Raw genomic sequence first — 24,756 nt, 5'->3', positions numbered from 1 at the left:
GTGTTCATGTAGTTTTAGCAAAGATTAACTTTTATTTCTGAGTTGGTCGACAAGTCAAACAAACATTTGGGAATAATCCTGCAGTTCATATGCTTCATAACAGGGCATTTATAACAAGCGTTTTAATCCTGGAATATCTCTTATCAATAGATGTAATCAACTTGAGGCCACTAGATGGTGCCTCAGCCCACATTCATTAATATCACATACTGTAATAAGGACCTCTTAATGTTCATTTAAATTAAAGCCATAAAATAATAATGGTTATATGACCATTACTCTGTAATTAAACTGCAATAAAAAACCACAGCTGTACGCTCATTGGATGCAATTTTGTTGAAATCTTTAATCAGAAAAAAAACATATTAACATTATTTATAACTGTCCATTTGACAATTTTGTCGACAAAAAACATGAACATAAAAATATGTGAATTGACATTAGTTTGGTCAGGATGTGGAGTAAAACTTACAAGTTTCCAAAAGGAGAATAAATAAAAGAATAAACTGTTCTCTAAAAATAAAAGCTTCTGCACATCAGCAAAGAAATCAGTGAGGAAGGCTGAGGAGATTAAAGTATCATCTCCCTGCTGTAGCTTTGGAAACAATCATCGATACAGAGGATCGAGTCCACAGTCTGTTTATAGATGTTAAAAAAAACTAAACCTCATACATGTCAAAAACTGTTGATATATACACACACCATTTAGGCCCTTTTGATTTTTTTCTTTTTAGAGTAATCAAACATTCCTCACTCTTCTCCGCTCTCAGTTTGAGTCGAGTCTGATTCTCATTCAAAATGCACATGTAAGTGTATGAACCGAACACTGGTAAACATGCGTCAGTGTCTGAAGACACAAATAAAGGTAGGAGAGCTCGGTCATCTATGGTTGCTCGTGCTGCACGGAGCCACGCGGGCCCCTGAAGCCTTTGTACAGCTGGGTCTAAATGGTTAAGAAGGCAGCCAAGTCAGTCAAGTCAGTCAATTAATAAACACCTAGGCTAAAATCTGTTTGACATGCAGCGTCTTTTTTGCTTCGTTGTTTAAATTATTTTTTTTTCGATTTTTTGTTTTGATTTGAGCTGTACTTAACGGCAAAACAGCACATAACACAGTCCCAGACCAGGAGCAGAATCCACCACCAGAGAAGTTGGACGACCTGTTTCAGCGGAGGAAACACTGAGGACTGAAACACACCGTGTGGAGCAGATATGAGTGTGTGTCCTTACATCAGGCAGCGGTGTGATGCTCTGCGAACTTCTGCTTCTCTCTGCAGGACTGTAAAGGTTTGACCTCACTGAACACGGTCCAGTCGAGCTCCGAGGCTTCTGGGTGCACTTGGGTTGAGGGGACGGCGCCCCCCCCCCCCCGAAATTCATACTTTGCACATCACGCGCCTCACTTCAAATTGTCATCATCGTTAGCATCATTTCACGAATTACACGAACAGAAGTGGGGTCGCTGATCTGAAATCAAACTAAACCGGCAGTTACGTAAATGCCCCATTTTTCATGAGTGTCGCTGGTAGACAACCATGAAGGGTTTTACACAAAACTGTGGGCAAGGGATAAGAATAGGCCTTTCTCAAGCACACAAATATAGAGAGGAGGAGGAGGAGGAGGAGGAGGAGGAGGAGGAGGAGGAATAAAGCCTAAAGAAAAAAAATACAAACATGTAAACATCTCTCTAGTCTGGGGGGGCTGAGCTGTAGCAATCAACACACCATCAAGCACAATCCAGAGGTTAACAATCAACAAATCCACAGTTCGGCCAATTTTTCAATCCATAATCCGTTGTGTAATCCAGCCTCTTCCCTTTCTAGCCCTTTCTAGGTCCTTTCAGTTCTGGGTCGGCTGGCAGGAGGTGAACGAGTGTGGCAGAGAAGACATACATGTGAGTGTTTTCTGCTTGTTTGTGTGTGTGTGTGGCTATGAGTTAGGCATATTCCCGGGTGCGCATGTCTGTTCATGAGTACATTCTGGCATAGGTGTGTGTTCAGACGTGAGGTCATTCATATCTGCCACTGACATCCCTTCGTTAATGCATCTCAGAGTTGAGTTTGTCCTGGAAGATGTACAGGTTGTTGGTGGCGGCGATGGCGATGATGTTCTCGTTCGGGTGCCAGGCCGTGTGGAGGATCTTCTTGGTGAAGTCCAGGCTGTCCACGCTGATGTCGTCCTTCCGCCGCTTCCCCCCGGCGGCGCACACCCTGCGTGGCTTCAGGACGGCTCGGGGTTTGCTGCTCTCTCGCGACGCCTCCAGGGTCACATCGCGTTTGGTGTTGCGGTCGAACATGCGGAAGAAGTTGTTGTAGGCTCCGGTCATGATCACACTGCACAGAGGAGGAGGAGAAGGGTGAGGGTCCAGCTACGAACTAGAAACACTCAAACACTCTCATTTTCTTTTACTAAAGTAGTCATGACTTTCCATTATATCGTTAACTTCAATTCAGTCACATTTTTATTTAGAAACACGCAGTTTCCTCAGTAATAAAGAGTATCTAAGATTTTAAGATACTTTTTCTATCCTTATGCCTATGACATATTTGACCCTTTTTTATTATTAGGTATCTAATCGACCACTCAAAATATGCAATAACCTCCACAAGAGTAAAGTAAAGTAGCTCAATTTAGCTTCACCTCAACCTCATGTCAAATTTAAATGCTGCTTATATTAATTATATAGTCATGTAAAACTCAAACATGACCATTATAGATAAGCTAAATCAATAACTGATATCGTTAAAGATTTAGTTTAATTTAGAAAAAAGGAACATGTCTTTCTAAAATCAGCATCCTCTTGTGTTTACTGTAGATAATCCACGATAAATGCTGCATGTTATAAAGATGGCTCCATTGTATTTTGAGTGATGGATATTCCTCTGAGTTTTCTCAAACCCTCGGTACATAAAACTGAAACTATAAACACAGCAAGATACCATCATGTGGAATTAGAAAAGTATGTTTTTTTTAGGAAATTGGGTGACGCCATTTAAAAGCATAAAAACGCCCAACGAGCAGCAGTCTTCCTCTGCTCAACTGAGACATTTGCAAAAAAAAAACAAGAGCAGACAGAGACGGTACCTGTCCGAGCCGTTCCAGGCACATTCGAACTTGTCAAAGATGCAGTCGTTTTCATAAAGGGAACACAACTTGCTGCGGAGGTAATCATGAACCTGGAGGAAGAAACACACACACATGTACAAGAAGATATGATTAAACATGAGGTCCAGCACACAGCTCTACTCCCTGGACTCTCAATTCAAACTATAAATAGAAGAGTGAGCAGAAGACACAGACACAGACACACACAGACACAGACACACACAGACACACACACACACACACACACACACACACACACACACACACACACACACACACACACACACACACACACACACGTACAAACCTCACCAGAGACAAAAAACATTAAATGTGGGCAAGTTGTAATGGAAACCTCCCTGAAGGCCACATTAATGAGACACAACACCAACCCTCAGCAATACAAGAGCCAGGAGTACATTTTAATCTAAACTCCTTTTCCATATCAGTAAATCCATTAACATCCAGCCCTCTATTATCAAACCCACCAAGGGCATGATAACACTCTCTCACACACACACACACACACACACACACACACACACACACACACACACACACACACACACACACACACACACACACACACACACACACACACACACACACACACACACACACACACACACACACACACACACACAGTCACTGATTCCCTAATAACTCTTTTCTCTCGTGCTTTCCTTCCACCGGCCTGTGTCAGCACTGAGTCTGCTCGGTGATGCAAAGGTTTGAAATCGACACCTTCCTCCGGCCGCCCGTGCTCTGCATTAAGTCCTCCCCTGCTTTCCCATTCTGCATAAAGTCAGCAGCCAACAGTCGCCACGCAATCAATAACAGGTCCAGCTGAGGTCGGCTCATGGTTGTACATCAAACCCGGTGACGTTTTGGTTTTCCCCTGTGGCTCTTTCTGCATGAGGTGAAATGATACACTGTCAGCAGGAGTCTAATATACAGTCTTGTTTTTTTTTTTATTCTCGTCCACGTAATCCCTGATTTAGAGTTCGGTATCTCATCCCTCGTGGATCTGTGTAGATTTACCAAAAATCTGTTGAGTTATCATTTTTCTCCCCCCTCCGTTTACTCCATTCACCCACACACTGCAATCGCTACCTCGTCTCATCCTCTCATTTACAACCTCTCCCCTCATTCTTCTCTCCTCCTCTCATCACACCATCCTCACACCACCTCCCAAACCCTCAGCACTGTTCTCCCTCACTCCCTCCTCTTCCTCCCTCTCCATGCTGCATTGCAGATCTAGGTGTCTGGAGCTGTGTAAGGTATCCCTCCTTCCCGCTTCACTTTATAAGTGGAGACTTGGCGACCTATAAATAGCTCCAGTGCGTCTTAGCCTCCCACTCATGGCTGCCTCGCGGTCCCTCACACGTCAGGCAGACACACACCACACGCCCGCGGCAGGAATACTGAACACTCGCCGGAAAAAGAGTTGATAAATACTTCTGCTGCACACGAATGCATCAGCACAAGTGGGTGTGGCTTATAATGTAAACACTTATGAGTGACAAGTTGAGTGTGGATGTGTGAAAGATGAATAATAAACAGAAAAAGCTCTTTTTATCAGCTTAGTGTTTTAAGTGAAACTTTTTAAGTCCCACTTATTCTCCACCCAAATACATGGTATAATGATAAATTGCTTTTTGTGTTGGTCTCACACACCAACATACACACACACATGCATCCAGGGATTATAGCCTGAATTTAAAAACTCAGCAAGGGTGAGGCCTGATGAGAAGAGGTGCATCATCTGGCGCGTAATCAATCCAATTATCCTTAAAAGGTTTTGGAAAAATCTAATCATCACTAAGTACTGTGATGTTGAGAGTCAGCCTTGTTCCCATGATTCATTTCTATCTCCAATTGTGCAAAACTTTCCAGGAGGATGATGTCCTCTCTTAGGAACAGTTAGTCCCCATGAAGTCTCTAGGACACAACATGTGACAAAAATGTATGAGGTGAAGTGCATTTAATACAGAAAGTTATACAGTTTGATTAAAAAAGGTTCTGTTTACAGAATCTGGGAAGCAACAATTCTGCCTGAAGAATGGAGACTCCACAGAACCTGGATTATGTACAGAATTCTGAGCAGGGGTGTGAACAGGGTAGGCAATGCAGGCAGTTACCTGGGGCCCCCGAGCTGAGGGGGGGTCCCAGAAAGCAGTGGATTACGTTAGTCCAGTAATAAATCCAGACAAATTTATGAGAATAAAGGTCTCTATTGCCCGGGGTCCCCAAAGTAACTTGAAACTCTCCTGATTTTGACATACAGATGTGTGGCAAATTTGAGGAAAAAACTAATTAAGGTGTTGATCCACAAGAAAAGCGTCAATGAAGCTTGAGGTAGATTGTTAACGTCTCTGAAACTCATCCATCCAGTCGTTATCTATACCGCTTATCCTCTGAGGTTTGCGGAGGAAGCTGGATCCAATCCCTTCCTGCTAATCACTCAACGCAGAAAGACCCCAGCCGCTCTATGACTTCAACAATATTCTCAGAAAGATTTTCCCTGACTGACCATCACAATCATTTTCAGATCCATCAGCCCAGTTCAATGGCTCCTTGTGTTTTGTACAGCAACATCTGTTTTTTCTCTGTTTTTTTTTATATTAGTTATTTCAAATTTTATTTTAGTGTTGCAATGACAATATCAGCATGAAGATATTAAAGTAAACTGATGAGCCAAGCAGCTAATGTATGTGCCAGTGATGATGAAGCAAGAATGAAATAGCCAATACACAGTAGTAGCTTTGCCTAGAGTAGTAGAGAGTATATCAGTATATAGTGATGGAAATTCAAGTTAACACAACACAGCTTAAACTCCAGTTGTGATCTTCAATAATCCTGTATCTTTGGGAGCAGGAAAATATGTGAATGCTTCCTCAACCACTGATTAATTCATTTTTCCCTGAGTAGATTTGCTCCTTCCCTGCAATAAATTAATGAGAGAAGCCGAGCCTCAGATAAAACATTCAGTGTGCCTCGTTTTTCAGTCACACACCTGGTACGTCTCGAGGGGCTTGCTCTCCATGTTGAGGTCCCAGACTTTGGCGGTCAGGTAGTCCCTGGTGAGCAGGTAGCGGCCGCTGTGGCTGAACTTGACGTCAGACACAGAAGAGATGATCTCGGAGAAGAAGGAGCGGGCGCTGGGGTCCTCGGGCTCCTCAAACACTGGAGAGGGTAGGAAAGAAAGAGTGGAGAGGAGGACACAGAAGTAGGTCAGATGCCAGGAACAAACCTGATAGTACTGTATGTGTGTCTTTATCTCTAATGATCTATCAAGAAGTGCCTCAGATGGGACTTTATGTTGAGGGTAGTCTATGATGCTCAAAAATTACATGGATTATGTTTGTGTTTTTATGGACAGATGTTGCTGTCTGAATGCAACTGTGTATAAACATTTGTATATTCAAAAGAAAACAATTAAATAGCTTTTCTAAATAACAACACAAAAAAGAAACCTAGTCCATGGTGATGTACAAAAAAAAAAACAGGGACAAGATTTTTTTTTTTAGATATCAAAGAAAGCTGGGGGAAGCATGAATCTGAAAATGGACGGCAGATTTACAGAGAAAACCAATGGATGGTAATTAAGCCTGAACAAACGTGGTTTCGCCAGTTTATAGATCCACATAGTCAGATAAAAACCAAACAAATAGTCTGAAACCTAAATCTAGGACAATAATGTAAAAACCTAGGGTTTGCTATGAAATATATCAAGGAGCAGTGTTTAGTTTTTCTGACTTGTAGACTGAACTCTCCCAGTATCAGACATTTTGAGACCTTCTGAGGACTCTCGTGTGTGCGTCTCCATTCCAGCTCAGCGGGTTACTCACATTTGGAGTGTTTGTCGCACAGCGCTGCTTCTCTCATGTCACAGAGACGCAGGGTGCCTTTGCTGCTGCTATAGACAAACAGGTTACAGTGGTGGGGGTGAAACTCAGCAGCGGTTATCACCTCTGTCAGATCCTCCATGTTGGCTGGTTTGATGTCCACAATGTCTGAGAGAAAGCATCATTAAGGAAAACGGCAGAGAAAGTCGGCTCCTGTGAATCTGCAGTTTTAGCTTTTTGCTTGAACTGATTTACCTGCTAAAGTCGACCATACTGTGTGTACACATTTACCGATTCAGCCCCTTATCAATTTTAATCGCTGACTGAGAAACATATCTACTTGATGTGGAAACTCACACAGGCCCCTTTGTCTACATACAAAATAAAAACAAGTGTGTGTAAATGTATACATAACCAACACAATGTAAATGATTTATAGCGGATATAAAGTAAACCAATACAAATATATCTTGAGGTGATTTCGAGGGGGGGGGACAGTAATTCCATATTCAAATAAATTGTAGTATTATAAATCCTGTCTGGGTCATGGCTTTGTGACTGTGCGGTGCCCTACTGAGCTGGATTAGAAGTCAAAAAGGGGCTGAAATATTTATGCAGCTTTTGAATTATTCATTAAGCTACATTTTCACTCCTCAACAATAACAATCCCCACCCCCAACACTTCTTTCTTTTTTGCAATGTGGGAGTTTGTTATAAATGTAAGTGTGTGTGTGTGTGTGTGTGTGTGTGTGTGTGTGTGTGTGTGTGTGTGTGTGTGTGTGTGTGTGTGTGTGTGTGTGTGCGTGTGCGTGTAGAGGGAGGCAGGGATTGATTGCTGAGTACTGTATAAGCCTCCATGTGTTAATGTATGCATCAATTATCTGTGTCCTCCTGCTTTAGGAAATATATTCAAGCTTTTATAGATATATTGCATGTGTGGTTGTTATTCTCTGTCTCTTCTCCTCACTACACACACACACACACACACACACACACACACACACAACACACACGCACACACGCACACACACACACACACACACACGCTCACGCACGCACGCACACACACGCACACGCCACACGCACACACACGCACACACGCTCACACGCACGCACACGCACACGCACACGCACACGCACACGCACACGCACAATCACCCATAAAAGGATACTGAAGCTGCGGTCGGTGATGTCCAGATGCCAGAGGTTGATCCTCAGATCATCAGCGGACATGTAGGTCTCATAATCGGAGTTGACGGAGATGGAATTAACGTGGTAGGTGTGGGCGTTGGCAAACACTCGCCGTGGGCTCACCTCCACCATCAGGTCCATCGGCATCAACACCGGTACCTAGAAAGAAAAAAAGAAAGAGAGAGATGAAAGTTTACATGTAAATCATATTATTATATCCAGAATTTATATTTAAGGAATAACTTCCTTTGACATTAATAATACATAAGAGCTAGAACCCCAACCTTCTCACTTGATTGTAAAATCAAGAGCCAAACTGGTGCATAACTTAAATCTCATTTTGCTTTAACATAGAGAATCTTTGTCAATATATTAATTGCTTAAATGTGTCCTTATTTGGATACAACACAGCGGGACCCTCACCACCGTACACATGTCCTCAGACACCTCGACAGAACACAAACACTGATAGTGTGACTAATTTAGATCACATGCAGATGTTGTGTAGCTGTTCTCTACAGCTGGAAACAGATTTCTCCGCCCCCCACACACTCTCACATACACACATGTACCTTTGTGCCAGTGACCCACTTTTGCACATGCAAACACATCTGTGCCCACTGACCCAGTTATGATGAGCAACCCACTGCATTTATGAATGTTTTAGTGTGTGCATTCAGACAGACAGACAGACAGACAGACGGATAGACGGATAGACGGATAGACGGATAGATAGATAGATAGATAGATAGATAGATAGATAGATAGATAGATAGATAGATAGATAGATAGATAGATAGATAGATAGATAGATAGATAGATAGATAGATAGATAGATAGATAGATAGATAGATAGATAGATACCTGTAGGGAGGTGACGGTGGACATGTCCTTGATGCGACCCTCCTCATCCTTCAGGTTGTATCCCTCAGGCCGTTTGTCTCTTTCACTCACCTTCCACAACTTAATGGTCTTATCTGGAAAAACAAACGAGGCCATTAAGGAATCAGATAAGACAAAAGGTAATTCAGAAGTGTGAAAAATGAACCAAAGGTGCTTGTAAATGTGCTTGGAGCACAGGACGTTATCTTACAAAGACAAGGCTAACTCAGATACTTGACTTATATTTACAATTACAAAATAATACACCACACTAAACTGTAGCTCGGACTCTGAGCCTCAGAATGAGTACAGGAGCGGGGCTTTGTTTAACCATCACCGACAGACACAAGCAGACGTCTCAGCAGCAGCACCACCCATCCGCTGGAGCAGGTCTTACATATTTGATACCCTCAATCATAAATAATCCAGTACTTAAATAAATCAATAAAAGGAGTCTGAGGGAAACTCAATAGGGATCTTCCAATACAGCCATAAACAGAGAATGTAAACTGATGAATGGACCTTAATGCACAGCAGAAATTGGGATCCAACACGAGCAACTGTTCTCTCTGTAGACAGGGGGAAAGCCTCCTTTCTTACCTAAGATAAAGCCGTCTCAGCCTAATTTACAACTCCATCACCAAGCTCTTCACACTGTCACAAACTTGTTAAGTAATACACATTAGTAACTCAAGCCATGAGAGCTCAAATAACGCTGTTTAAAACCACGATCACTCAAAAAGGGTTCATGCAAAGAGTTTTTCCACACGGGCACATCACTACTTCTACACCATCCTTGTTCCTCTACGTGTGTGTGTGTGTGTGTGTGTGTTTGTGTGGGGTCTTTTACCATTGGTGGAGAGTAGGAAGTGTGCAGCGTTCTGCTGAGGCAGCCATCGGATCTTATTGATCTTCTCCTCGATCTCCAGACTCTTAAGGTAGTCGAACTCGGGCTCATGGCTCTGAAAGGTGCTATAGACATTGTACTCTCCTTGGGAGAACAGCTCAGTCTTGCTCTGTGGAAAGAAACGGAGGATATATGGAAGAAAAGGGACGTGAAAACATGTGGGAGGAAAAATGTGCTCTTCCTCGTGTGTACAGTCACCTGCGGCCCGATTCACTCAGTCACCTTCACCTTGATCCGCACAGCTATAATAATACACTCGGACCCGGCAGGAGCATCAACTATTTATCAATCAATCTTAAGTGTAGCTGGAGGGGTGACTGTGTAGGTTCATTGCTGTTCTTGCGGCTGAGATGAAAAATGGTGTGTTTGTGTGTATGAGTTTGAGTGTGTGTAAGTGTCGGTGTGTGCGCCTACCTCTGGTTCCCTCTGAAAGATGACCACTCGGCCCCCCTTGTCCCCTGTGGCCAGGAGCTCTCCTGTGTGGTTGAACTCAACAGTGGAGATGATATCAGCTGGCGGGAGAGAGACATAGAGACAAAGATGGAGAGGGAGAGAGAGGGAGAGAAAGAGAGAGGGAGAGAAAGAGAGTTGCCATTAGCTAATTGACCACAAGTCATCATTCATTTATCTAAACTGTTTATCTGACTGTAAATTATTGGACAGAGATTAGAGATCAGACAAGATTCATTGTATTAACATGTACGTGGATTTAAAATATGCAAATGATGTGTAGAATAAAACAATATTTGAAGTGTTCTGCAAGTGTGTGTAAGCTGTCAGGGGAGATTCCCATTATAAAGCACATATCAGCCCGTCAAAACATTCACTGATGCACACACACACACACACACACACACACACACACACACACACACACACACACACACACACACACACACACACACACACACACACACACACACACACACACACACACACACACACACACACACACACACACACAGCTGTCTGACATTATGCACAGGTGTTATCTGTTCTCCACTACACAATGTGACAGTGACACATACACAATGACGCATAGGATCACAGAGAGTTCATAGTTTGTGTGTGTGTTCGTGTGCGTATTAGTAAGAACTATCAGTGTGATGTCTGTATGTGTAGACACGACTCAGAGTGTGTATTTGCATAAGTGATTTTATATCATTCAAATATTATTTTTCAGTACATTCATTAGCATATTCACGACAATGTCCCCATCACCGGCTCCGTGTCCCGAAACGCCAACACAGTCTGACTCAGTGACAACTCTGTATATATGATGAGTCAGCACATCATTAACCACTTAGGATTTACTGACTCAGTGCTTTCACTGGTCCACCCTGCATCACACAGTACACAGACTCCGAAGTAGCAAGCTCTCGGATACATCGTGTAAAGAGGAGCATGTGAGTTCAACATATGAAGCTAATCTAACATTGTATGTAATCTGTATCCTCCCTTCACTTCCGATTTGTGATGGAGATTGATGTTTATTTAGTGACAAAGCTGCTTTGGGGGCAGAAAAAAATCTCTGTCACAGTAAATATACTGTACCATAATAGTTATTAGTCTGCTGCTGTGATCGTGAATTTAAAATTTAAAAAAAGCCATATTAATGTTTATATTTTGTATCTATCTCTTTTCTGATTTAGGTCTCTTGATTCTTTATTTATTCCAATCTGTTTAGTGAACTGAATGTCCAGCTTAGTTGTCAAATTTGAATCTGTGGTTGGATTAATCTCACACAGTTTTGTAAATTGTAAAAAATAAGCTGTGAAAGATAAAGCCGCTTGTGATGCTGATCACCATGGCGATGTCTTCAGTGCTGATTGGAGTCTTTGAAACGGAAAACAAAAACATAGATCCTTACGCTTCTTTTGTCAAATTTGAATTATATTATATATGTATTTTTTTTTACTTCACATCACAACCACCAATAAAGGAGGTATATAAAGGATATACATTTCCGTTTTTTGTTGAATTTGCAAGTTTGCATGTCCACTACTACAAAGCTATTTTAAAGTAACAGCTCTTGATGTTCTGGTGTCCTGCAGAAAGACTTCCGTTGCCTTCAGACAGAGCCACGCCAGCAGTTCACCTTCTATTTCTTGTCTTTATGCTTTAAACTAAGCTTACAGATGTGAGAGTGTTATTGATCTTCTCATCAAATTCTCAACCTGACAGCTAATAAGTGCATTTGCCCAAATGTCAAACTATTTCTTTAAAGAGTCTTTCCATCACTGCTGCAAACTGCTAGGCTGACTGGTTAGCACAAAAGTCAGTTCCTCAGAAGAGACTCTGCTCAGTGGCAACACTGTCAAAAAATAATCAGTTTGAACTGATAGTGTATGTCTTAAAAGAATAGATGATGATCAAGCACAGAGGAAATGAAAGTGTGCCACCTTTTTTGATTGTTTCATGGCTGTCTGTTAATATTACACATTTATACTATATATATATATATATATATATATATATATATATATATATATATATATATATATACTAAAAAACATAAAACCCAATGTGTTATTTGTCCAAGGTAATGAAAAAAGAAGCTGCACAATCCATGGGCTGTGCTGCCTCACAGATTTCATTCAGCATAACCTCAGATCTGCTGCCACACAACCAAAAACTCAAAAATAATACAAGTTTCAGATGCTGTATCCCAACATGTTTTCATTAAAGTCGTCCTTTTTTTTTTAAACATGCTCCTCAAAAAGCATTGACTGCAATAAAGACAGAGCGTGGAGAGCAATTTTACTGAGAGTCAGAGTGATTCAAAGCTGCAGACTTGCTTATTTCCTGGTGGCCTTGAGAGAGATGTTATAATGAGTGGAGGCAGGGAGTGCTCCTCACCCAACACAGCCTTATTCACACTGTTTCTGACAAACTCCATGTATTACCGGATATACTATGTATACCGGATGCCTCTTTCTCTCTTTCCATTCATTATTTCACTTGATCTCTCAGTTTGCTTCACCACAGCTCCAGTTTCATTCCTCTGTTTTAGCAATCTCTCCATCTCAAATCCAGCCCCCCCTCGTGTTCTTTTGTCATCTTTCATCTCCTTCTCCAGTTTCATTCTTTTTGCCCCGTTTCACTCTCTCATTTGCTTGTCGTTCCACATTCAGCTCCCTGTCGTTCTCTCATCCCTCCCCCCATGGCACTCTTCTGCCTTACGGTGTGTTCGCATGTCTGTAGTGGTGATGATGCTGGTTGTGGTAGAAGAATGGGAAGGCTGGGAAGGGAGGTGGAGGGAAGAGGCGGTGGGGCGGAGGCGGTTGGAGGGGGTCCTCCGGTGAGCAGGGGTTGCCATAGTAACAAGCAGAGCCAACCAGAGGCAGCGGTACTTGTAACAGTTAACCGTATATGGCAGTCTGGTGAAGCAGGAAGTGGGATTCATCAATCCAATCTTCACAGGAAGAAGAAGCCATGAAATAATTATGGCGCTGCACTTCTGTCCAGTAACAAATATTCGTCAATTAATGGATGGAGATGCAGCGCACGCTATGATCCACATTGAGGACATGCAGATTATTAATTCATGATGGCAGTCATACAAACACCCACACCCTACACGTGCAATCAACGTTAAAAACACATAGTTCTGAGTGCATGTGAGGATGGACTGCAAACTGGTGTGCTTGATACTCTGTGTGTGGGAGAGTGAACGAGAGAGAGAGAGCAGAGAACTGTCTCTCTACTCAAGTAACACAGAGAAAGAGCTAAGCTAAGCAAAACCATAGAGGCAGTACACAAGATAGCTGAATAAAATATGGAGCACACACTCTCCTCTCTAATCCTCTGTGTCTCGGCTTCCCTCCTTTTTATCATTCTATGTCTCTCTCTTTCTGTCTCTCACACACACACACACACACACCAACTTGTCTCTCTCAGTTTCCTTATTAGAGGGGCACAACAGAAAAACAAAACCTTGAAGAACACACACAACCACTGCAGACACCGGCTGTGGCTCTCCTCCAGGAGTCACCGCTGGCCAGTGTGTGATTCAATGTGTGTGTGTCAGTGTGTCTTATAGTGTAGATGTGCTACTTTAGAGCAAGCTAGCTGTGTGTGTGTCTCCCATAGACGGGCCATTAGCATCAGCAGTTTGTCTGACTCATCATATTGCAGGAGCTGGGGTAACATAGTGTGAGCGAGCGCAAGAGCATGAGCTGCACACATAGTACAGATACACACACACACACGCACATACACACTATATATTAACACAGAACAATGACACCCAAACATTAATGAACCAAGTCACAGTGAGAAGCACGGACAACATGCACAAGTGATACAAGCACAGGAACTCAAATGCACTGTGAGGTGTTTACATAGAAAGCAGCTCCTCAATGATAAGAGCTGATAAGTGGACTACGGAAAATAAATTAACAACCATCTTAATTGTTAATATTTAACTGTTTAAAATAATATTATAAATTGAATATCTTAGCAAAACAAATTTGAAATGTGAAATGGCACTTATGATGTGTGACATTTTTCGCTGCTTTTAGAGAGAGGGACTAAACAGCTGACTGATAGAAATGAACTGATCGGTCAGTTCATTGATTCGCTAAACAAACTAATAAACTATTTCAAGCAAAAATACAAGACATTCTTTATTTCCGGTTTCTCAACTGTGAGGATCTGCTGTTTTAATATTAAACAGTTGTAAACTGTTTATGTATTTTTTTGTTGTACAAAGGAGGAATTTGAAGATGTTGCTTTGGGTTTTGGGAAAATATTGTTATCTACATTTTTTCACATTTATCTGGCATTCTATAAAAGCTAAAAGTAAGCATTAAAATTGATAAACCATTTGGCTGTTTAGCTGAATAATTGACTGTTTCAACCATAACCTGAATTATACATATAACAAATGGAAGAGGAGAGGAGAGGTTTATGTGCCTAGTTGGTATACGTAAAGGGAAGGGCTACTACAGGGACAGGGAGGGGAGCAGGCGTCCTACAGTCCCAATTATAGATATCTTGGGTCTGGGTAAACATGAAGCCTTAAAGCCGAGCCAAAAACACACACTCCTTAAAAGCCAAGACAAGCCACCACTCAGCGGGAGATGTGAGTGTGTGTCTGTGTCGGAGGGTGTGTGTGTTTGCGCTGAAGCTCAAGCACCCGCATTTCCTGTGTACGTGTGCACAAGTGTGTACTCCAATTACCCTGTAGAGAAACAAATGGGGGGGACAGGAGAGATGAGGGAGCGAAGGAGCTGAGGGGAGAAACTGCCGGAGGGACACGACGTTGAATTGATTCCTGTCCTGCAGTTTTGGTGTTATCTGGGAAAAAAACTGGCGTGTGTGTGTGTGTTTGTGTTAGAAGTGCACATGTGTGGAGAGGACTGATTTAAGCCCAGCGCAGCAGGGAATCTGCCATTTCTCCAAACACACATCTCTATAATGGAGCAGAGCCTGTGTGAGCCTAATGGTTATAGACACAAACAATTACAAGGACAAACCAAGCCACCAGCGTCAGCACAAGTGAAACCTGCTTGTAATTCGGTTTCATCTGACTGTAAACTCATCCTCTGACCGACTGAAACGTCGGTTTTCAATACAAATCAATTTGTTTTTCTCTAACACATTTTTCGAGACTGTAACATAAAAAAAAGATTAAGAGCTTAGCTGGTTTGCACCCTGTCGAAACTCAGATTAAGTGCAAAAGCCTGAAATAAATACTGAAATGTAATCCTCAGAAAACTCTCGTCCTTTTTTTGCACTGTCGTTCTTATCTTTCCATCTGCATGCATTCAGAGTTGTAATGATTAGGCAATTAGTTGATTGACAGGAAATTTATCTGCAATGATTTTGATGATCAATTAATCCTAAAGTAATTTTTTTTTGCCAAAAATTTAGAAAAATAACTGGTTAACTGGTGATTTTTTATATAGTAGAAAGTGGGTCTGTGTGTTTTCATTTGCAAGGATGGGTGTGTCTACCTCCGTATCCAAGAGAAAGAGAAGCAAGATAGCTACGCTTTCAAGGAAATTAGGTGTCATCTGGCCAAACTGTTTAAAGAGACCAATGACACACACTAATATGCAAACTCACAGACTCACAGACTCACACACACACACACACACACATAGTGAGGCAGACAAGAGTGAGACAAAAATAAAAAGGAAGGTGCAAAAATAGAGACGGACAAAAAAGATGAAACGGACGGACAGAGACAAATCAGACTCACGTGACAATTCACCTGATTCAAACTATTCACTCACACTCACACACACGATCACATGGCGTACACACATAAACTCTCACATCTCACACTGGGGTCAGGTGGCGCAACTGTGTAACATAGATATGACCTTCGGGAGAGAAGAGAGCACACACCTTCAGTGTAAGAGGCAAACGGCTCAGGCTCCAGGGAAAGGGTAGTGATGTCGGAGCACAGGACCTGGATGGGGCTCAACATCCTGGGGGAGGACTCCGGGGTGGAGAGGGGTGGACAGGATGGGCGGAGCTCTTCAGGCTATAGCCAGGAGCAGCCCTGCAAGAGGAGCAAGGTTGGAGGGGAAGGGAAAGGAGGGAGGAGGGCAACAGGGAGGCAGCAAGGTAAGGAAGTAAGAAGGATTTGGCGGGGAGGGGTATAAGGGTGAAGGGTAGGGACTGAGTTACTCCATCACCAAAGAAAATCTCCTAGTGGTGTGTTCATGGTCATACGGTACCTATGTAAGACGAAATATTCACATGTAGGGTTTGCTGGAGGATGAAGAGAAATGAACAGAGATAAATGACTGATGGGACCGAGTCTCAGTTTGTCTCCTCCTAATATGGAAATATGTTCTGGAGGTGAGCATCATTTACTGCTCTCTCCCTTTTCCCCATGTGACACTGATATAATGAAGATTAACAATTTTTAAATGTTCAGGTCTGATGTGATGCACAAAATATTTTCTATTTTCACGTTCGAAGTTGCATTTGCAATTTCCCTGTTTGTGGACTTTATGATGACCATTGTCACTGCAACATTATCCAGATGCATGTTACCAGAACACGTAGTTCTGTGATTTTTGTGTTTTTCAGTTTGTGTAAGCTACTCTCTAAACTGGATTCTGTCAAAAACTAGGTTGTGTCTTTTAGGTCCTTGAAATGAGTCGTTTTACGATTTCCCCTCCATAGGTAGACACTATATTCTATATGGTGCACAATAATAACGGGGCTTATATTTGTGAATTATTTATGACATCATTAACTTACAAACGAAGATATGAAAATGGAAACATTTTGAATTTGTCATTATTTCCTCATTCACTTAATGCTACTGCAGCTGGAGGTGAGTTTAAGGGAGAGACTGAGAAAGTCAAAGGGAGAGAGAGGAGGGGAGCAAGAGATGGAGGAAAGACGAGAGGGGAGGGAGGGATGGAGAGGGAGGTTAAGCATCCCTCCCCTGTAAGAGTTAAAGGGCAGGGGGAATCCCCACGGGAAGATCTACAGACACACCGTTATGTATGCGCGCACACACACATATACTCACACACAAAACACTTGCAGACACACACATACATATACATATACATACACAGACCCGAGCAAACAGAAAGACACACAGTTTGCACTCTGACACACATGAATATGAATGCAACAACACAAGGAAAAAAAATACAGAAAGAAAGATGGAGACACGGGAGACAACAAAACACACCAAGCATAAGATGACATGCACTCTGTCTCTACCACCCTCTGCCTCTCTTCTTCACAACCACACACACACACATACACACACACATACACACACACACACACACACACACACACACACACACACACACACACACACACACACACACACACACACACACACACACACATACAGAGGCACATTGTGTTTGAGCAGCCTTAAGAGCACTGTTGGATAATAGTTTGGCAGATGCGCCACTTCAGCACTAGGCAATGCTGTGAGTTGTATTAGAGGACTGATGGGGGCACAGAGAGGGAGGGAAGTGGGGTGCAGTGGGGGATGGAAATGGGGAGAAGGACGGGGTGGGGTGATTAGGGAGGAAAGGTGGAGGGGGGGTTGGAGTGGATCTAGAAGAAGAGGCAGGTAATGAATCATTTTGTTAATTTGTGCCGCGATGTCGTCTTTGTTTGCCATTAGCGGAATTCTGATGATATTGATTTTTAAAGCACAATTTGCGCTTATTCTTCTGCCGCTTATCTATTTTTTGGCGCTCCATGTGTTGCACGTCCCTCTCACACCATTAGTGCTCAGTGGTGTGTCCACCTTGGTGGGAGCTAATCAGCAATTCACCCTGTGTCTGCCCAGGATGTGTGGAATAATTAATACTGCCATTATTGGTGGGTGGAGACGACCTGTCAATCATATCAGCCAAGCATGAAAAGCAGCATGTTTATCATCATGGGCTGTTGCTATGGCAATAATGGATGGTCGGCGATGGATGTTACAACAGATTTTCTGCCACTCACTCATCACAGTCCTTCTCTCAAATGGACAAAGACAAATATTGTTCATGGACACACTGAGTGTACAACACATACTCATTCATACACCCGCAGACAAACAGCGGACGGTGAAACAAACAGAAATAGTCTTTAATCCTCTCGGCAATCCACTGTGTTGAGTGAACACGCAAGCGTTTACACAATCAACAGGCAGCACTACAGGTCTCCCCTGACTACAGTAAGTGCCTCTGCGTGAGCGAAATTATGTTACGACACGGACACAGGAAGCACAATGCCCTTTCTGCGATGACAGGAGGACCACAAATGAGCACGCAACACATTTATGATCCCCCCCACCCCCCCACATGCTAATCCACTGTTCTGGTCAAAGAGGCGTGGCGAATAATGAGGGTAGGAAACAGATTGGGGACAGACAGTAAGGACGGCAGGCAGGGAAGCTTGTGTGCAGGTGAGATTAGAGGAGTAACTGAGATTAGCCGAAGGGAGGAGGGGGAGGGTTATCCAGGGTTGTAATCCGTCTGTTTTACAAAACAAACCAAAGGAACTCAGTGCACCTGATCTATTCAACAGAGAGGAACACAGAGGACATGTGTGTGATGAAATGCGGTGAAATGAGCATGTGGTGGAAATTTCTGGCTTGTTTTTTCTGGAAATTTCTGCCGTTACAGAAAGAGACTCTGTACTCAGACACACATTTGGACATAGGCCAGATCAATTCTTCCCTGCAGTGCAACAAAATAGCTGTGTTGCATGAGGCAGAGAACTGATTACAAAAGCACAAACAAACATAGACCAGGAATGAAAGGTGAAGAGAATTTAATGAGAGGATGAGGAAGAGGAGATGAAAACTTGTCAATGATGTTTTGCTGACTCGGTCATGTCGGACTCTGTCTGAACACTGATCGACACAGAGTTTAAGATTAGGAAGCTGTTCTATGCTTGATTTTTCAGCCAAGCATACACACAATTCGTTGCACACACGAACAGACACACACACACTCTCTGAAAGTCTGACACATAGACACGCTCACATGGGGAAACACTGAAACACACAGTGTGACATGCTCTTCTTCCCCTGTCATCCTCTTACCTTCAGTCACATAGTTGTGGTCGGGGAGGAAGCCGCGGTGGTTGAGTGCTGGGGCGGCGTCAGTGTCTTCGCCCATCAGCGGGGCTGGGGGGAGCGCCCGTCTCGGTGGGGCAGCGTGGTGGTGACAGATCGGTGGTGGAGGGGGTTGTGGGGATGCTGGCCAGCGCAGCGCCCATACTGCTGCCCGCCGACGCCTCCTCAGCACAGGGGCGCAGAGCCAGGCATCCTGTCCTTAAATGAGGATGAGGGGCAGGTTGGGAGGGGGGGTATGGGCCAATCCAGTAGGAGGGATGCGAGTGTGTGTAGGAGTCCACACAACTGCTTCTAAGAGCCAGATGCAAACCTGCAACAGGGAGGATTATTTAAAAACAGTTAAAAAACTAGCAGTGAGCTTGATTCTTGCCAAACCAGAGCACACATCACTCGAGAGGCAAGAAAAACCCAGGCGCACTTTATGTCCACCCTGCAGCTGCTGGGTCCAGCTGTGGCAAAAGCAATTATAGTCGCTCACAAGCAGACACACAACATACACAGCACTGTACACTCAGAAAGGACTAAAGTCCCTACTTGTTAACAGATGCTCCGAGAGAAGAGGAGGAGAGGAGATGAAGAGGAGGAGAGTGGGGGGAGGGGAGAGAGGGATGAGCAGAGCCCCTGGTCATCTGCAGTGCTGCTTCTTCTGCAGTGAACCCACACACATATGGATGCAAATATACAACACACACTCACCTACACACTCGGCAGCTTGTTGGTCAGGTGCTCCTCAGAGGATCCTCCAAAAACAACCTAGCTCTCCTCCTCGGCAGGTGACTGTCTCTCTGGTTTCTCAGCTGTTCCAGTATGAGGAGGAAAATCCTGCTGGTCCTGCGTTCTGCTGCAGTCTGCGCTCTGGCGTATGCATGAAAGGCAGAGTGAGAGGTAGAGAGAGGGGGAGGGAGAGTGCAAGAGAGAGAGAGAGAGAGAGAGAAAGAGAGAGAGAGGATCTGTCCTGCTGCGCTGGTACGTGTGTGATGCATCAGCGCTGGCTCTGCCCACTCTCTGGCGCAGCCAATCATCGCAGAGCTGAGATCTGCCTGACCACTGACTGCAGGTGATTAAATATGATGAAGAAACAGAGAGGGATGGAGGAGTGTGAGTGTCTTATGAGGTTGTGATTAATGGGGGAGAGGGAGGAGGGGAGCAGCACTGTCTCACTTGACTGAGTATGAACCACAGTACAGTGACTACTAGAGGATTCACCTGGAGACATTATTCAATTAACACACACACACACACACACACACACACACACTTGAACACAAAGAAGAATTCTGCAAACAACTAGCAGATTTGATTTCGGATTTATACTTGCAGCAGTATCATATCATGATTATCATTCTATGAATTTCTATTTAATACATTTCACTTTGTTTTTTCAATTTCTTGCTGAGAGTTAGGGGGAAGGATTAATACTTCTCTCAAATTTGTGTGTTAAATATGAAGCTAACACCAGCAGCCATTGAACTTAGTGTAGGGGGGGAAATAGGGGGAATCTGCTGCTGTAGCTTCTCGTCTTTGTGCAGAGTTTCAAATTTACAAGAGGTATGATTATCGATCTTCTCATGTAACTCTTAACAATGAAGTGATATCTTTAAACTATTTTATTTGTAATTTCAAACAAGCTACAATTAAAAGCTAATGACATTTAAAAAAAATTGTTTTGCACAAGTTTGACTTTATTCTAATGTTATGAATAAAAGCGCAGCATTTTTCACTGCTTTAAATTCGGAGTAGGCAAGACCATAGGAAAGGGTATTGATCTAATACCAAGTGAAACCAGAGACACAATCATCAATATTAAGACGTATAATTTTACTTCAAAAAGAAGCCAATGTATTGTTACAAATCATGATCTATGAGATGAATGTTAATGGGTAACTTCTGAATATATTTAGGTTAAAATCATTATTCTTAATTAATCACTTGCATGTTACAACACAAGACAGATTTAAGTGTCAACATTTTTTGAATTTTGAATTTTGTGAATGAACAATAGCTGCACTTAATAGGGGGACGCTATTGATGTTGATTTATTGATTTATCATTCAGTGGAAAAGGATGCAAAAAAATACTGAAAATGTTAATTAAAATTGCACAGTGCCCAGGCTGTGTGAACGACAATAAAACGATGTTCACCATTTACAATCGTAGACTGGAAAACCGTCAGATTTCAGAAGTTGCAATCAGTAAAATTCCATGAAACAATAATGAAAACACTTGCAGGTTACTTCACAGGTATATTAATACTATACTATACTATCACTATACTCAAAATAGAACAGAGTAACAGTACGCTAGGGTATCAATCCACATACGTCGATATTGCTGCACAGTTTGATTAGTTAAAAGGTTACATTGCATAAATTTGCCTCATTGTGATATTTATATATATCAATATCTGAAAATACGACAACACTTGACCAGTAACTGAAAGAGAAACACTTCAATTCACACACCATCACACACAGAGATGCTTCATTCAGCATGGCAGTGGAGAGTGACGGGCTGCCAGGGACAGTTGGTGCCATCACTGGTGCTGGCTGTCTGCCATCAGGCTTTAAACCCCCCACTCCGCACACACACACACACACACACACACACACACCCAGCAGGAGACGAGAAGAGCTGTTTATCGGACTTACTCCAAGACTGCCAGGATTGCCCTCCCCCACCCACCACTTGCCAGCGATGGGCAACGCTCCACAGACCACCGGTATATCTGCCCTTTCTAACTGCCCCCCGCCAGCAGAACATCCACCACAAAGCTCTGCTAAGCCCACCCACTGTTTCACACATACAGCTACTGTTCTACCTGTCCCCACATGTTCACCCCAACCATATGCCACCAAAATCCTCCCCTGGTTAAATCTATAAACCCATTTGGTTTTGAGCTCTCATACTGACGACCCCATCAGTGTAAGATCTGACCTTTCAGCCAAACCCAAAGCTTTTTGTTTTCTCTTGAATGTATTTTACATCCACTGATATGTTTATGTGCGATGGCTAAAGCTCTAATGGCACATTTGGATATTGCCTATTTTCAATTCTGAAGGCATGATTATGTGATGAAGTATCTAAAGTGGTTCCTTTGGCAACTTTCTTTTTTCAATCTATAGTGCACTCAAGTGAGAAAGGAGATTTGTAATGGTGACGAAAAATATTAACCATCAATTATTTCACGATCAATAGTTCAAGTAATATACTAAGCAAATATTCCAAACATTAGCTGGTTTAACCTTCTGAAATATGACGATTTGCTTGTTTCTACATGGTTTCTGGTTTTAAATTGAACTTCTTTGGGTTTTTTGTTTTGCTTAGCTCTCAGAAATTCTGACAGCATTGTCTCTCTTTTCTGACACTTATTGATTCACTTTAAAAAAAATCTAAAATTCAACACCTTAAAAGGATGAAATGAATAGATGAATTGATTTGTTCAGTAGCATTAACAAAACATAGCATCATTACATCTGTACAGGTTTGCTGTGACATCCCTGACTGGCATTTACCTGTCATTAATATAACCAGAGAAAGAGAGTTTGTAGCACACGTACTTACCGAGATTACAAAGAACTAAGAGCATAAACCTGCTTCCTTCAATTTAGGTCAATATGGGGCAGAAAAACATACAAAATGCTCGGAGAAGTTGTGATATATTGGGGCCATTTAACACTGCTACGGCTAACTGTGGCTAACAATGGCTAGCTGTGGCTAACAGCGGCTAACATGCTATGCTAACATGTTAGCAAACGACTCTGGCTGGATCATGGATTTAGGTTGTGTGTTATTCACGTACCTTTTTGCTCTGGCTGGCCCATGAAGACAAATAAATCTGCTTTCAGCTTCATAGATGTTCAACCTTCTTCACCGGCCATTTTCTTCATGTCTGTCAGTTACTGCCTGTCAGTATTAGTGGCTGACAGCTGCCAGCCTGAAAAAAAGAATCATGCTCTAAACCAGGTTTCAAAAGAAGATCCATTAAACAGAACTGAGTGTTGTTTCTTTTATGACAGAAAGTGTGTCTCAAAAACCTGGACAAGAAATTGAGAAAGACTGCATCCCTGGCACTTTTCAAGTGACTTCAGAGGTCCCATTATTGAACCAAACTGAACCACACCACATGATTCAAATCTTCACATGATTATTTTTGTATCTAAATCATTGACAAGGTGCACACAAACAATTATAATACAAAACTCTGTAATTACAAAGCTTTTGGCAATGAGGCAGTGGCCGGGGGGGGTGTTTTCTTGTAGCCAATCGTAGAATTTAATCGGGTTAGCACAAAATTGTTGTTGCTGAGGACTAATATAACCAGACATTCTTGGGGGGGCCACTCTCCACTCCCTCGCCTTAGACAAGCTCAGCTTAAAAATTTGATATGTTTATTTAAACCAGTGCACAAAAACACACTGTCAGCCAGGCTCTCTACTGCTCTCCCTGCCCCACTGTAAAATCCTCATCATCATAATAGTCGTCATAAGACTATAATCACCATCATCACCCCTGAATGGGAGGTTTGTTCAGGTACAGTATTACCGGTGCAGCTTGTCCTTATTAACTTGCCACACCATGACCCTGGGCCTGCGTGGCAGCAGCCTCCAATCTGTCTCCCGTAGCGACCGTGCCATTCAGCCATGAAGGCTTGGCCTTGGCCTTGGACCGGTCCTCGGTTACCTAGGTGACAGCTGAGTGTGACGACCTTCTGTCCCAAATGTCATTTGAACCCATTTTTCCCCGGAGTGAATGTGTGAGGAGTATATTGCGTCCTCACATCATCTCCTTCAGCAGAGATGGCGGAGACATCTGGTCTTTTATAATTAATCAGAAAAGCTGTATCTGCCCATGAGGAGATGGACAAGATTATTAGATGAGGAGAAAACACTGTCCTGCTGAACAGAGGCAGAACCAACCTGATGGCTGGAGTCTGGATTTTCTGAAAACTTGATAGAGGCCGGGTGATAAACAACAAAAAACAACCTTTTACAGCTGATGTGTTGAGTCACCGGTGACTCATGTTTAGTTCATAAGCTGAAGCTGTCATCAAATTTACATCAAACCCACACTCAATACAAAAGTAAAATGAATGCAAACTTATCAAATACATAGGGATGATTTTAAATTCCATCTATCATTTGATAAACAAAACCAAGTCCTATAAAGCTGGTATCAGAGGTCCAGTCAAATTCATTGTATCAAGATAACACTCGAGTTTCCCATGGAGCCTGATTTATGTTTTTTTATGAACTA

The 24,756-nt window shown here is 42.7% G+C and overlaps 1 protein-coding gene across 4 annotated transcripts; it reads right to left on the bottom strand.

Annotated features, from left to right (window-relative positions):
- Window positions 1–321: 321 nt before the first annotated feature.
- Window positions 322–20,530, bottom strand: LOC118112119 (serine/threonine-protein phosphatase 2A 55 kDa regulatory subunit B gamma isoform). 4 transcript variants are annotated; one of them, XM_035161159.2, is made up of 11 exons: window positions 20,200–20,530; window positions 19,471–19,813; window positions 16,290–16,446; window positions 10,347–10,444; window positions 9,876–10,041; window positions 9,008–9,120; window positions 8,125–8,302; window positions 6,956–7,120; window positions 6,121–6,290; window positions 3,084–3,175; window positions 322–2,332 (listed from the first exon to the last, which is right to left on the bottom strand). In XM_035161159.2, the coding sequence occupies exons 3-11, from the start codon at window positions 16,369–16,371 to the stop codon at window positions 2,038–2,040; spliced, it is 1,359 nt and encodes a 452-aa protein (XP_035017050.1). In that variant the 5' UTR covers window positions 16,372–16,446; window positions 19,471–19,813; window positions 20,200–20,530; the 3' UTR covers window positions 322–2,037. The 4 variants fall into 4 exon arrangements, with proteins under 4 accessions (XP_035017050.1, XP_035017052.1, XP_035017051.1 ...); XM_035161161.2 differs by having other exon boundaries at window positions 20,204–20,530; XM_035161160.2 differs by lacking the exon at window positions 20,200–20,530 and adding an exon at window positions 17,157–17,250 and having other exon boundaries at window positions 19,471–19,518.
- Between the last annotated feature and the right edge of the window lie 4,226 nt (window positions 20,531–24,756).

The sequence above is a fragment of the Hippoglossus stenolepis genome, chromosome 7, assembly GCF_022539355.2.
Source record: "Hippoglossus stenolepis isolate QCI-W04-F060 chromosome 7, HSTE1.2, whole genome shotgun sequence".
In the NCBI taxonomy this organism is placed as follows: Eukaryota; Metazoa; Chordata; class Actinopteri; order Pleuronectiformes; family Pleuronectidae; genus Hippoglossus; species Hippoglossus stenolepis.
This window is presented reverse-complemented; position numbering and strand designations above follow the sequence as displayed.